This window comes from Mixophyes fleayi, chromosome 8, assembly GCF_038048845.1.
Source record: "Mixophyes fleayi isolate aMixFle1 chromosome 8, aMixFle1.hap1, whole genome shotgun sequence".
Taxonomy (NCBI): domain Eukaryota; kingdom Metazoa; phylum Chordata; class Amphibia; order Anura; family Limnodynastidae; genus Mixophyes; species Mixophyes fleayi.
The window spans coordinates 107044142-107060154 of NC_134409.1; the positions used below are offsets into that span (position 1 = coordinate 107044142).

At 36.9% G+C, this 16013-nt stretch overlaps 1 protein-coding gene across 2 annotated transcripts in view; it reads left to right on the forward strand.

Annotated features, from left to right (window-relative positions):
- Positions 1-16013, forward strand: part of LOC142099559 (inter-alpha-trypsin inhibitor heavy chain H3-like) — a 246255-nt gene that overhangs the window by 216747 nt on the left and 13495 nt on the right. For both annotated transcript variants that reach the window (XM_075183103.1, XM_075183104.1), the window contains exons 14-16: positions 9623-9783; positions 12855-12926; positions 13898-13933. In XM_075183103.1, coding sequence (XP_075039204.1) covers positions 9623-9783; positions 12855-12926; positions 13898-13933 — 269 coding nt within the window. The remainder of the gene's footprint in view (positions 1-9622; positions 9784-12854; positions 12927-13897; positions 13934-16013) is intronic.

Below are 16013 nucleotides of genomic sequence, written 5' to 3' on the forward strand. Positions count from 1 at the left end.
CATCCTGGCGTGATCTAGCTGCCGGGCACGTGCATTAGTTACTATGCTCTGTTATTATTCTTTGGGGTTATCTTTGTGGCATAGAGTAGGAGGGTGTAGGGACATCCTCCAACTCCAGGGGGAGCTCTCATATGATTTAAACTGGTTAATTTATATTTTTATACATGCTTCCTGGTTTATGTTATTACCTATGCCAGTTCTAGCTAGTAATTAATTAGCAGCCTCCTGAGGCTGATTGTCAGCCCTGTTCTCCTCTGTCCTGATTGGCTCTTAGTACTATTTAAGACAGTGAGGTCTGAGCCTCACTGCTGGTTATAGCGTCCAGTTTCCCTGTCAGCTAACCTGCTCCTGGGCTGTGTTTGGTGAAAGCCTTATGGATTGACTACTGTGTATGACCCCTGCCATTACCTTGGACCTTGCCTACTTGCCTGTGACCCTGACCTTTTGGCGTGTTTACTGACGATCCTGCTTGCCTGTGACCCTTGACCTCGGTTATCGTCTGACTATCCGCTGCCTTCTATTCAACCTCCTGGCCTGCCGCTACGGGCCTGTATTACCAACTCACACTACGCCTGGAGTAAAGTCCTGGGGGCATCTGAGTACCGGTGAGTGTATAATGCTCTAAGGGAAAGGCGGCTGCTATAGGTGAAGACCTCCGCCATCTGGTTCTGTGAGTTGGTGATCAGATTGGCAGCCTAACAGTCTATATAGTGTATTTTAGAATTCACTTTTGACTACTTCAATTCCTTAGTTTGACATATATATATATATTGTAACAAAGGGAGGCATTTATCTGGCAAGATGCAGAGAAAGCATACAAGCAGAATAAAACATTGGCGCAGTTATGTGCCTAGATTGCGGTTAAACCAGGTAAAAACGTATGTGTAGTTTAAAGTTTGGTTAGCTTACATGATTTGAAAGCTCCTTCCTCTCAGCAAACAGACAGGGTGTGTCTGTTAGTGCAAACAGAGCCTGTGATGGGAGTTTCCTCTTAAAGAGAAGGTGGGTGTGTCACCTGCCCATCAAGCTAAGGCTGGGGGAGGAGCATCATGTATAAAAGCTTGATTGTGTCATTTGTTCACGGAGACCAACGCTGGGGACGCTGGCTGGTCTTGAGAGAGCTGGTCTATGTCTAGCTAGTGTTTAGGGTCTCGTTTTAACCATCCTGACAATAAAACTGCATAAAAAGAAGTTGTTCACGTGTGCTTCAGCAATAGCGGGCTCTTGCCACAATATGAACATATATATATATATATGTGTGTGTGTGCATGTATATATATATGTATATGTATATATATATATATATATATATCTCAAAAATAATCTTTGTATTATAGAGGTTTTTTTCATTTAAACCCCAACATTGGCCTAGAGCGACAATGGTTAACCTACTGCGCCTTCTGGCATGTCTATGTTAATATGGACATGTGGGGTTGGGGAAGGAGATGAGGCTAGCCAGCTTGTGCATGTTCAGATTTGGCTTTCGGTTCCCTTGATTTAAAAAAAATGTTACAAATCACTAAAAAAATAAACAAATGTAGAAATTTTTTTAACTCTTTAAACACTGAAAAAATGTGCTATACAGAGAATAACTAATTCTTTCAATGTTTTTTTGCCGTTATCACCATTCTCAGATGGTGAAAACAGAACAAGTAGTGGTGGTACATGCAGAGGCATGTGGAAGCTATCACCAGCACCCGTTTTAATCAGCAACAGGGCTTTTCGTCCTCTAATACATTTACACTTGAGTTACAGTCCAATTAGAGCAGTTTTAGTTCAGATACAGTTCTTATGAGTCTGCAGAACTGACAATGAGGAAGCAAATTATTAGTATTTAGAAAGAGACAAATTGTTTAATCCATATCACATAAATTAAATTATGCCACAATGTTGAATTTTAGTATGATTTTAATATACAGATTACTTTTAAAATACTGACATCTCTCAGGTTCAGGAACTGACAAAACAATGAGGGCTTCACTTGGCATGCTCAGAAGCAGTGCCGTAACTAGACATTTTAGTGCCCTGGGCGAGACAAGGCACCGGCGCCCCCCATCTAAGTGGGAGTGGCATTTTACAAGTGGGTGTGGCCAACCTAATGTGGGGGTGTGGCTAGCACCTTACTGAAATAACTCTGTTACACATATTTGCAAATGCATGAGATATATATATATATATATATATATATATAGATATATATAGATATATATATATAGATATATATATATATATATATATATATAGACCAATGGGACACCCCAGTCCCCATTGAGTATTATGGGGACTGCTGGATTGTGCGATAATTTGCTTAATGAGGAAGATATCTCCGATATCTCCTGTTAGACTTTTGTTAAATGGCCACATTACTTAAAAATGTCTAAGCCATTCAGAAAAATCCATTTCGCATAGTTTAGGGCTCTGTGATTGTACAATTCATTATCCTTTATTGGATATTAATTACATATTACTTCAAATGTTTGGTTAAATTCAACTTACATAATGTACAATTCTGTCCAGAAAAAAACCATACATAAAACACAATTGTATACATTTATAAATCTCTGTGATATTATGCACCACATGTAATGAAAGTTATTTCTTATCAGTGTTCAGCACTGAGGCAAACATGTGAAATGGTTAAAAGATGATAACCAGTTAAAATTCACAAAGCTTCTATTTATAAACAATGTCCTGAATGAACATTCCTCCTAATGTTTGTAAATCCTGAATATTGGCATAGGTGTCCAGGAATAGTGGAAACGTTCACTTACAGTTAGTGGCAGTATATCCCTTTCCGTGTCCGGTTTCTATCTGCAGAGCTTGTTACCTCTCCTATATAAATTGGAGGGTGATTAACTCCTGGATCTGGCGTGACTGCAGCATTCCATCCAGCTTCTGAAAGGGACTAATACACACGGACGTCATGAGAGAGAGAGATTAACTTTCCGCAGTGGAACGCATGTGCGTTCCACCGACAGGAAGTTCGGCATTTGGAACGCAAAGCGTTCCAAATGCCGAACTTCCTGTCGGTGGAACGCACATGCGTTCCACTGCGGAAAGTTAATCTCTCTCTCTCTCTCATGATGTCCGTGTGTGGACGGTAAAAAGGCAGAAGATAGGGCTAGGTAGCGGGCGGCTGCTGCGCCCACTTGGGCTTGCGCCCGGGGCGACGGCACCGTCCGCACCACCCTAGTTACGGCTCTGCTCAGAAGAGTAGTCCAGGGGGCCCTGCCAGCAGATGGATTGATATCACCAGGCCCACTCCACCTCTGGTCGCATTATCCCCTGCACCTTCTGCTACTTCTGCCACTGCATCATGTGGCATATAAGCTATTAACATCAAACTTCACCAAGAGACTGTTCCCATAAAGTTATAGAGTCTCTAAAGGTAGCCACAAATGCTTCGATATTACAGCAGATATTGGACAAATGACTTGCCATCGCAGGGTGTGTAGAATGTAATTGACATTGAAGCCTGATACTTATCCTATCAAAATTAATAGGATCATTTGTAGCCATGGTGGAAAATTTGGTCAGACTGTGACAACAACTGGTCTGTGTGTGTAGTTGCCTATTAACCACACAAACAGACAATGCAATTGAGCTAGAAGGGATTTTGATGTTGAGTCTGATTTTTGTCCCTATGTTATTCCCATAATTCAGCAAAGATCTTCCTATTAAATGAAGGATAAAACATTGTCCATATGAGATTTAAAAAATTTAATCTTATTGAATAAGGATGCTAATTGCAGGGCAAATTCATGATTATCTATTAATAACTATTGCAGTTATTAATTATTGGGAATAATACAAGTTGCACATTTTCCACTATTTTAAGTCACGATGCATAAGTGGACCTGTTACTATCCAATACAGATGTTTTGAGAGGCGTCTTTCTATGCAACAATGGTTTTGCCCCATGACAACCCATAGACAGGTAATCTCTGCTGATATGCATAATACATCCCAATGAGAAGCCTATTATAGTTACGCAATTTCCCTTTTCATCCAGGCCAATCCACCTATTTAACACAGATCTCTTAGCAAATTCACAAAGTAACTTACCATTACATGTCAATCACTATATGAACTCAAATCTATCTTGAACTATTTTATGTGAGGACATAATTGACAACTATTTAATCATAATCAGTTATCATGAACATACAAATTGCTGTACCAGAAAACGTTGCGGTTATATAAAGAGTGCATATATATCCTTACAAACAGTAAATATAATACAGTACAGTCCAACAGCCAAGATAATAAATGTCTCTACTAAACAACTCAGAGTTGTGAGTTTTCAGCTAATACCCAGTGTGACAGGATGGACCGCCTATGCCATCTGTTGTTGCTGGGAACTGTCTTGGCTTACTTTGCCACCTTCCGCTCTCGTTATACCAAATCCAGTCTTCCTGTTGCACTAGGAGGAGCCTGCTGACACCACAAGGCTCCTACAATGGCACCAAGAACTGCTTCTTTCTGGATAACTCCCATTGCAAGGGTACCCCCTTGCTGGTGCACCTGGGCTGGTATACCTGACCTCTTGCCTTCAGATCAGGGTTGCTGTGGATTGTTCCCCCCTGGCTTATCACCCTAGCCAGAGCTGCAGATAGCAGTCAAAACGTTGGCACTGGAATGCAGGTTCCATCTCAGAACAACTGGAGAACGGATTAGATTTGGGTCTAATCTGTAGGTCGCAGGAATTTACAGCAGGGTAAGTAGTCGTCAAAGCAGGTTTTTGAAGCAAAATTATGTTTATTAGCTCAAGTAGGTGTAAGTAGCTGTACAACTGTCATTTATTCCCCACATCAACTCTATATCTAAATCATGTTACATACACCTAAAGAACATTTCCAGAATACGCACATATCTAACACAAGACACCGCAAAAACGTTAATTCATGCACTCATCATCTCCCGCATCGACTATTGCAATTCCCTCCTTACTGGTCTTCCCAAAGTCAGACTTGAACCCCTACAATCTATTTTGCACGCAGCGGCTAGATTGATTTTCCTTGCAAACTGTTATTCCTCTGCTGAGCCACTCTGTCAGTCTCTACATTGGCTGCCTGTATTTCAACGAATCCAATATAAAATTCTTCTACTAACATACAAGGCCATCAAAAAAATTGCACCGATATACATTTCCCCACTTGTCTCGAAATATCTCCTTACTCGACACCTCCGTTCTCCTCAAGATCTACGTCTCTCCTCCACTCTCATCACATCCTCCCATTCTCGGTTACAGGATTTTTTCCGGGCTTTACCCACTTTATGGAATTCTCTCCCACGCACAATAAGACTTTCCTCTAGTCTTCAAAACTTCAATCGTTCACTGAAAACCCACCTCTTCAGACAAGATTAGGATATTCCTCAATCACCATCTTAATTTCCCTAGATTACCCTATTACCATTCTCTTCACTGCTAACGCAAGACAACAACCCTCTGACCAACATTGCAACACACACAGTCCACTTAATACTTTTACCTTTTGCGTTCTAACTGGTCCATTGTGCAATATGATGTAGCACATGCCCTTGTGCTTCTAACTCCCATTGTCCTATAGATTGTAAGCTTACGAGCAGGGTTCTCTTACCTCTCTGTCTGTATGTATTACCCAGTATTGTCTTATACATTTTTGTTCCCAATTGTAAAGCGCTACGGAATTTGCTGGCGCTATATAAATAAATGATGATGATGATGATGATGAAGTAGTAGTCCTAACAAGAACAGGTCACATTCATTAGTTGAAGTTACTAGTGACATCCAGAAAGGTATAGATGGTATGAGCATTACATGCTCAAACAGCACTTTTTATACAGTTCTGACATAACTCTTGGCAGGGGGTAATGCCACCCCCTGATCCTCCCCAGCCCCAAAAAGTCTGAGTTATTTTTAGTATCGGGATACAATATATTTTCCAATACATGGATTTACATGCAATGCAAAGTTAGCAATATTTACACTACTCTGTTATATGCTAAAACTTGTTGCTTGCATTATCTGAGATGCAGCCACACCAGACAGGTCCACTGTTATGTATACAAGCTAAACAGACGTGTTGGCCACAGGGCTAATTAGCATGAGTTTACCTGTCTCTAGACAGTTTCAAAAACAAATCCCCTCCACTCTATTGCTAACTTGGTAATTCCCAAAAAAAAGTTACAACCCCAAACCAGACATTTCCATAAAAAACATGTTCCATTGTAACATGATAAGTGCATTTGCAAATATATACATTGGTGCCTGCACCACTAATTGAAATACATTTCGACAATAAATTAGTTCTATATGATCCAGCCACAAAAAAGTTATTTATAAGTGATCCAGCCACACGCAGAAATTGTGTTCTTTTTCTACTCTTTGGTAGGAATTCAATTCCCCGCCATGTGCAGTGGAGTGCCTCCAATGTCATGAATACACTCACCAGCGAAGAATCTTCACTGATTTTTGCTTGCACCACATAGGGTTGTACAGGAAAATCAGTGATTTTTGGGTAGTACCCGGAAATGACCAGAGTCAGACATCACCATGATGGCACATTGCAGGAATTGAATCAACCCTTTGTTTTAGACAAACTGTACATGTTTGCAGTAAATATGCATATCACTCTATAAAATTCACAAAAACACAATAGCAGCTATGCTATATGTGAACCCTACATTCATATACACTGTACATATAGTCTCCTTGCAGTCACCAAATCCTGCTATACATTTGTTCAAATCAAATAGATAACCATATAAACTTAGATACATATAACACATTTATATCAGGAACTATCTCACACATATGGGGAGCTTCATTTAAGATGTTATATTCTCATTAGCATATGATCTGAACTAAATATAATAATTGATCTGAATTATGTGCCTCTTTTATATATTTGTGGGCTATAGGTCATCCTATGTCTTCTTGTAATTTCCATATCTCCATATCCATACATAAATCATGTATCAATATAGCATTCCCTTATCTCAATCCCATATCAATGTAGCATTACTATAGCTCAGTCAATTATAAATATGGCAACATTCCCATCTCAATATTTCAGCATATCCCAGGTTCCCATGTCCGTATTGCTAGGGGCATACCGGCAGATATAAGATCCAGTCAGTGTAAATGTGCCTTGCCAGATTACTGACTACTCCTGGCCAGTCTCAAACCTTCTCTTCTATTGATTCTTGCGTACCTGCGCTTGGCTTCCGTTCTTTACAAATGCTTGCCTGCCACCACTTTATTCCATTTCAACACCCCGGTATTCCTAATATGTTTCATTTGTGTATATAGAAATTCTAACTTTCAAGGCAGCATTAAGGACCACAAGTATCACAAACAAGATACTATTTATACTACAATTCATCAATATGATTGAAAAGTATATATTATAAAATTATATTTAGCATATTATATAGTTGATGCATTTTTTATTTGGTTATTAATGAAGACTTTACACTATAAAATATTGTTGTGTATTTTGGAATTTAATTCTAAATTATAATGTTTTTTTAGTCAAAGCTATAGATGGGCTAATAATAATTTTATTTTTTTATGACCTGAGCTACAGGAATTTATATATAGGGTATTGAGGACTAGTCACCTCCCTCTGCAGCTCAGGACAGTCTTTGTGCTCCACACAGTGCTACATAGCATTATTTTTATATGAAGAAAATATATTTACTTATAATGCAAGTGAATAACAGTAAATTTAATCTAATTTTCACTCCTTTCTGTAACAGAACTTTTTTTTATTTTTGAGATCTTACTATTTCTGGTGAACAAGACAAACTCAATAAAAAAAATCATGGAGAAGGGGAAGACACTAACAATGTTAACCTTTATGATGTAGCCTACTGTTTAGATGGCTATTAAATAGACCAGGGGACCAATCTGATATATTAGGAAAATATGTAGTAAAGTAACTAATAGCAGAAGCTATTTTAAATAAACATCTGTTGAGAAAAAATATGAATAGACCAATATAAACAAAGCCTAGGGGGTAAATGTATGAACCTCTGGATTCTTCAACTCCGGCGAGTTCAGCGTCTTCAGCGCTTAAATTTAAAGTGGCGCTGCCTTGTAAAGGGAAGTCTCCCTTTACAAGGCAGCGCCACTTTAAATTTAAGCGCTGAAGACGCTGAACTCGCCGGAGTTGAAGAATCCGGAGGTTCATACATTTACCCCTAGGAGTGGGTTCAATATATAGATGGAAACACCTCAGTAAAAACCAAACTTTTTAAAGACACTGCTAGGATATATTTTTACTTTTTTAAAAAAAACCTTACTGTGCTGAATTTGGTCTTCTATTACCAAATCATGCTTGATTCATAATAAGTTATATTAACACAAGATTAAAACTAAATAATAATGGAGGAATCACCGTATGTGGTAAATGTCAACAAAATGCCCTGTAGACAAAATAAGGTTTGCCCCTTATTGTTGTATATAAATGAAATTCAAATAATATGACATTGTATAGGTTTAGTGGATTGTGGTTGGTAAAAAGAAAATGTAGTATGTACTAAATGGACCGTAAAATATATTTGTTCTTGTATCTTTAAGCGTGTAATGACCTACACTATTTTACTTCTGTTTTTGTATTATTTTAATAGTAATATTATTTTCTGAGTTGCATAATGTTATATAGAATGCAAATATTTATTGTAATATTACAATGTTTGTTGCAAAATATATATATATATATATATATATATATATATATATTTATATATCTGATGTTACATTGTCTGTTGTATGAAGGGATTACTTTGCATAATTTATCAAAATTAAATTCATTTAAATTGCATTTCCTGACTGGTAATGGAAGTCCTTCTAAGACATCAGAATGTTCCAACACAGAATAACACTATACTTATTTGCTTACAATTATATATGCCTATTAATGGCATTTATATATACTGCATTTTGTTATTCAGAAACGTTGGACTGATTTTGTTGGTTTATGATCTTGTTTTAGTTACCAATCTATACATTATTTGCTTTGTAAGAATACGTAGATCCTATGACATTATGGACGCATCCATCTGTTTTATCTGGACAAATGAATACTTTGTTGTCTCATATGGTATTTGTTAGATACAGTTTAGTATATTATCTTTTGCAAAATAAAAAATGATATTAAAAATTATATTTTGGTACATAATTTACAGTGATTTACAAAATATAGTATGTTTGCAATAAATGTTTATTATTATTATTATTATTATTATTATTATTATTATTATTATTATTATTTAAAAAGCACCAGCATACTCATCCACTTTGATTTATGAGGGAGGAAATTACACAGACTTGGTGCAGTCCAAAAAAGTCCTGTAAACGGAAATTGGAGCAGGTAATAAATGTGGATGAGAAGTGCAGATTTTAACAAGAGTGAAGATATAGAATTGGGAGATATATTCAGACAAGTACTGCATATCAATTGATACCTTAAAATTGTACATATCTTTCACATCTTTTTTTATCTAATGATAATCTTTTTTAGAAGCATTAAGAGTGAATACCTCATTAATTGCTGTAGAGAGTACAGTACAATGTAAATAAATGTGATTATATTTGTTCAATATGTGTCTCTAACATTGTTTTGTTTCATTCAAGAATTTATGCTGACCCGTCAGAAAAAGCAAATCTAACAGCACAGGCTCTTGACCTCTCCTTGAAGTTTAACTTTGTGACTCCTCTAACGTCAATGATAGTTACAAAACCAGAGGAGAAAGAGAAGGAATCAGAAACATTAATCGCTGATAAATTTGTGGACGGTAGGAAAATTCATTATGACTCTCGCAGAAAAATGCAACAAATGAATGACTTTTACAAGAAGAAAAATAGGTTGCATTTTAAGTAACTAATATGAATGCATCTATGTAAATTCTTAGGGCTTGAGTCATTAAGGAGAGCAAATCATACAAAAAGGAGTAACTTTGCACCTGGGCAAAACCATGTTGCATTGGAGGGGAGGTAAATTTAAAACTTGGGGAAAGATTTATAGTTGGGGTAGAGCATGTCCTAGATCAGGGGTCAGGGAACTTTTTTACCTTTTACCCCAAAATATATGTAGAAATGCCGACGTTACCTCTTTGATTAGAAATTAAGGAAATAATAATAATAATAATTAAGGAAATCATATATTATTAATTATTTGAATTCAAACCTGTATGGAATCAGGTTCAGCTTCAAAACTTCAGGCTTTGGAGAAATGATGTTGCTTCATTGTTGATACAAGAGCATCAATATTGGGGCATTTTGATGTCAGAGCAATTTGGATACAGTCTTCAGCGTCCAATCGATTTCTCTGCTTTGTTTTAATGTTCGTTAAAGTTGAAAATCCTTGTTTGCAAAGGCAGACTTGATGATGATGAGACTTGCTGAAAGCTGTACAAAATGAACACATGGAAATTGATTTAAGCACCAATGTAAAACTATCCAAAGAGAGACAAAGACACCAAAGCACCTCTAATTGAGCACCAGGTGGGGCCTGATTGTTGCGCAAGGCTCTAGTTTAACATCTAATAATAATGCGATTGACTATAATATATACATATATATATATATATATATATATATATATATATATATGCCTCCATACTTTTGTTTCTACTTCGCTTTCCTCCCTCACCTTATGTGCCAGCATAGTTTTGTTTCCCCCTTCTCTTTCCTCCCTCACTTTATGTGCCTGAATAGTTTTGTTTCCCCCTTCTCTTTCCTCCCTCACCTTATGTGCCTCTGTGTTTTTTTTTCCCGTCTCTCACTTCTCTCACCCTATATGCCTTTGTTATTTAACTTACTTTTCTATTGACTTTCTCTCTTTTTTCTTCTTTTCTGTTCTTCTACTCTTGTTTTCTTCTGCCTCTTCTGCCGCTGCTCCTCTCTGCTCCTCACTGAAATTAGCGTCGGGCGTGATAATTCAGTGGGAGAGAGCAGGAGAGGGGTCTGCTGGGAGCTGTCCCTCCGTGCGGTCATGTGATTTATTGAAAAAAAAAACCCGCTTTGGAGCCGCAGTGGTTACCCCCGGAAAAGTCATTTTTACCCCATTTGGGATAATTTACCCCTGTTCGCCGACCACTGTCCTAGATCAACTTTAAATTTTAGTGTAAAAATAAAGCTATAAAATATTTGTGTGCTACATGAAAAAAACAGCCAGGATTTAACTTACGTGCAAAATAATAAACTAATTTGTACTCCATGCATTGTAACATGGCTAGTCCCGGAGAACATTTACTCCTTTTTTTGCCTTACTTTCCTTAATGCCTCAGGCCCTTAGTGTGTACAAAAAGTGGAAGTAACAAGGTTCATTGTTCTGTAAATAGTAAAGGAAAAAAATCTACAATAATTTAATCAGAGCTAGAATGAGGACAATACATGAATGTGTGTTACATATCAATCTTTGTCCCATTGCCTCAGATGATGAGAATATATTCATATTGGTGAGCCTTTATCTAATGTTGCTCTACAGGCGCTGGTAATTCCCTAATTTTATAGTATATGTTTGTTGCACACTGATTAAAGTGCACTGTCAAACACATCATCATTGGCCTCAATGTTATTTCCTTGTTAATCGAAGAGCATTAGGTATCTACGTTGATGAATTTATGGGACTCAATTAAAGTTGGATGTAAAGAGGTACATTTTGCACACATGTAAGTATGTCTCCACACTTGCATTTTTAAGTCTGTATTTTGAGTTGTGCCTATCTTAAACCCTAATAGCCTCTTATAAGTGCTCTTTAGGATCACCCAGCACTAAATTGATTTGTCTTCAATTAACTAGGAGGGTCAATAGCCACAAAGCATTCTCCCATGCTATCCGCTTCTAATTGCCTGAGTGATTATTGAAAGTCCTTCTCAATTGAGGATAACGTAGTTCAGTGGTAGGGCTATAAACAGAGCAGATATTATTGCATATTTCTTTTTGTATTTTTTATTTCCTCTGGAATAAATTGAAAAACAATTCTCATTGAAGTATGTTGTGGAAGGAGATTTTTATTTTTGAGATTTTGAGAAGTCTTTATTTAAATTAATATTTGCATGTTTTATTTACTTATTATATATTAATATACTGGGGTATGGATCTTAATGATCCTGATTCCATTACACTGTTATAAAAATTGTCACTCCAGTATCCCGATTTTTATTACCATTACCCTGGTATCAAAAGCCTAAGTGTGCCATGAAGAACCTAATGCCTTTCAGCCCGTGTGTTAGTTTCTTGGAGTGAGGGGTACACATTTTTTTTGTGGAGCCCACCCATAGATTTTATAAACTTGTACTGAACACTGGTTCACAGTATGAAAAGGGATAGTATGATCATACGGGTTTCCCTATTACAGTGTGAAAAGCCCAGCCTTTGTAGCTGGTTAACACTTTAGCAGGAGCACCGGTTTCTCATTGTCACTCTGCTTTAATGGGAAACAGCCAAGGCTGTATAGTGCTAGTGATGTTTGTTATCTTAAGTGTGTATATCCTTGAATGTGAACTACTTTAATGTGTGCACCCCCCCATCTGCCTCTTGAGGAAGAGAGGACCGTAAATGCAAAATACTCTAAATATAGGTGCAAGTTTTGACACTTGCTCAGTGTGTCAAATCACATTTTTACAGAGTATAAATGTGTTTACTTAGGCTCAGGCATTTTGTGAAGGAGTTCAGATTAATTTTGCCAACAGCTTCAGACATTCATAGAGCTGTAATACTCATCTGTGCTACTGTTTGTATGGGTTTATTAAACAGTCATTGTTCTAACTTATGAATGTCTAAATTGTATTTATAGTTAATATGTAATAACTACTTTTAGGTAAATTTTAGCTTTTAGTGATCTTTTTTTTGTTGATTACAGGACAAGGACAAGCATATTCCTCTGTGAATGTACCTTCTTCCTCTGTGAATACACTTTCTTCAGCATCACAGAGTAAGGTTTTACTTATTTAAATGTGATAAAAATTATAATTTTCCTGCCCATATTAGTGAATTTAGTCTATTTTTGAAGTTGTAAAAAGTTGTAAAGATAATAAGGGTAACTTCCATGTAAAATTATACCTGGCAGTGCATATGTAGTTTTGTGATGTCAAGAGGCAATTTGTGCATAAATGCATCCATGTATAAACTAGTGAACCGATCTGCTTGACATTTAGAGTTGTATGATGTATTGTAATCCGACAATTTTTCAGCCCCTCCAAAGGCTTTATGAGGGTGGTCACCAGTGAGTGCAAGGCAATGAATTAGGCACATGTGCCCCTAACACTCAGGGGCTCTGACTGCCTGCTTAGGCGTCACAGCTCTCCTAGTTTAGGGCTAGGCAAAATGAATACAGACTATCTTTGCTCAACCAAGTATTTGACAGAGTAGTGAAAGTGGGCACCGCTGAACACCTGGGCTAGATTTGGATTCCGCTGGACCTCTGTACTGATAAGTAGTTCCTCTGGTAGTGCTCTCTTCTATGGCATCTCTTTGCTCTATAGCCAATCTATATCCTCTGGCAGTGCACCTGTGCTTCTCTCTCCTCCTTTATATCAAACCAACCTGCCTCAATGAACGTGAATGTTTCTTTCCCTTTCACACCTTGGGCATGCTGGGGAATGTTGTCATTGGCACTCAAAGATAGACAGGACCGGGCCAGACCACAAACTCCTCCTCCCCTCTCTCTCATCTTCGGGGTCCCCCAAATGCAGGTAAGCACCAGTTACATAAACAGCAAGACTTTTATTAATGTTTAGAGGAATGAATACTATACCGTAGCTGTTACAATTCTCTTCTGTCTTAGAAAAGATAGCACTGGACTTATAAATCATCATCATCATCATTTATAAATGAGAACATTTAAAAAAATCTATTCTTTTTATATTTTTATACATTTTAATATTTTCTTATTCATTTTAACAGGTTATAACTATCAGTTGCCTGCACCATCAAACTGGGGTAAAGTATTCCTTAAATTTAAAATATAATATATTAATTACATTTATTTTATATATTATTTTTGTTTTTGTAGTTGTGGAAGTTTGGTTTCATCATAACAACAAATATTAATAATCGCTATTGCACCTTGGTTCTTACTGTAGGGGTTGGATGCTAAATAACAATTGCCAAAAATAGTGATGTTTGGAGAGATAGTAAGTTTAAACACTGTTGGTCAGTGTAGGCAGTTGTGATTAGCAGGAGAAATTAGTGTTTACTAAATAAAGAAAAACTGCTTTGGAGACTCTCTCTAAACTGTCTAGTTTTGACATAAAACAATTAAAACATAAAAAAAAACCATTAATAAACTGACCAGTTGTGGGCACTGTAGTCTCATATGCCCCTGGTTTCATAGGGACCTGAGTTGATTTTGACTACACGTTCCCTCTGGTGCATTAGGAAATGGCACAAAAAGTCTCCCAGCCTAATTCTGGTCAAACTATCTTTTAGTAATGTAGTGTGTGAAGAGTTATTCAAATACATACCTTCCAGACTTCAACTAAAAGGCTACTCTCAAGCCTAGTGTTGGAGGCTGTAGCCATTGAAGACTATAATATTACCCCTTAAGTGCCTTTTAATCCCACACCCATTAGTGTCCCATCCGCCATAATCTCAGGGGTTTCAGTACGTGTATGTTGGCCTAAAGGTCACAAATCTCTTGACCAGTATTCATGTGTAAACAAAATGAATAAATAAACCATCCATCTTTACTTTGTAAAATATTTTATTATCTCCTTAGCACATACCACACTCTTCGTAGACAACTGTTGCTCTTCATTCTCATATCAGTACTATCCCAATGAATATTGATTCATAGCCCTTCATCCTCCATTTACAACACTTGTAGTTAAATTTTAAAAGAAAAAAAACAATAATTGAAATATTTGGTTCTCAAATGTTGTTCCAAAGAAATCCAAATGATTTGAAAAGGAAAATGTCCATATTTTAAGCTCCCAGATTCAGGTTTCAGAGGCATAGATTTGTTGCAATAAATAAGCAATTAGTGAGAAATGGTACAAAAATATTTCTCATTCTTTCTCATGAATCTAATTGGCAGAAATAATCTACCAATCAGATACAAGGAAAATGGAGTTAAGCATTTCTTTTAAAATTAAATGTTATTTTACTTTCCTTTGTAATTATGTATGACCTGAACATGGATATGTAGTTTAGAATAACAGAATGCCAGTAGCGGACAGATTTGTCTTATTTGCACTAGATTGGTTGTTTTATTTGCATTCAGTTGGTTGTTATGGCTTACAGAACATGTGTAATATGACTATGTGCTTTTATGAAATAGCTTTGTTAAATGATAGTCCTCTGCTGGTCTCTAGGCAGCTTCTCAGAAGTATTATGAGAAGATGCTGAGGACTTGGCACCTGCTATTCTTTTGAAGAAACTATATGTCAGAGAGCTAGAAAACTAAACCAGATTAACACTGGCACCTCCACATGCACATGGCTGTCTAATGTTTATGATAAGTCATATTGAGAATGGACTCAGCTGATGGCTACTTGCATAGAAGCATCCAAGACGTCAATGCTTATCAAACTATAATACAAATACTCCTGCACTGTATAGCAAGAGCTTTGTGCCAATTATATCAGGATAGTTGGTTCTCAGTCTTGCTTTATATTTTGCTGCTGCATTTCACCAATATAAAAAAAATCAAATAGCACCTACATGGCAGATATGAAAATGTTTCATGTCTGTAGTAGTACACTGCTCCGTTAATCCTGTAAAATCAAATTTTCAAGCATAAATGCAGAATACATTGTTTGGTCTCTGTATTTGCTCCTACCTTCATCACAATTGACCAAAGATATATTACTCCAAGTAATGAGTTAAGAACCTCAGAGAAGGATTCAAAAGCTCAAATAGCAAGATAAGGTACTTGTTTTCAACTTCAGTTATGCATTTTCCAACATCTTTAGTCATGTTCTTGCCTTTAGCTTCCTGGGTCCTGGATAATGCAAATGCTGTGTACACATTGGTAAATTCAATTGTGCAGACATATAAAACAGTACACATAGAGAAGTTC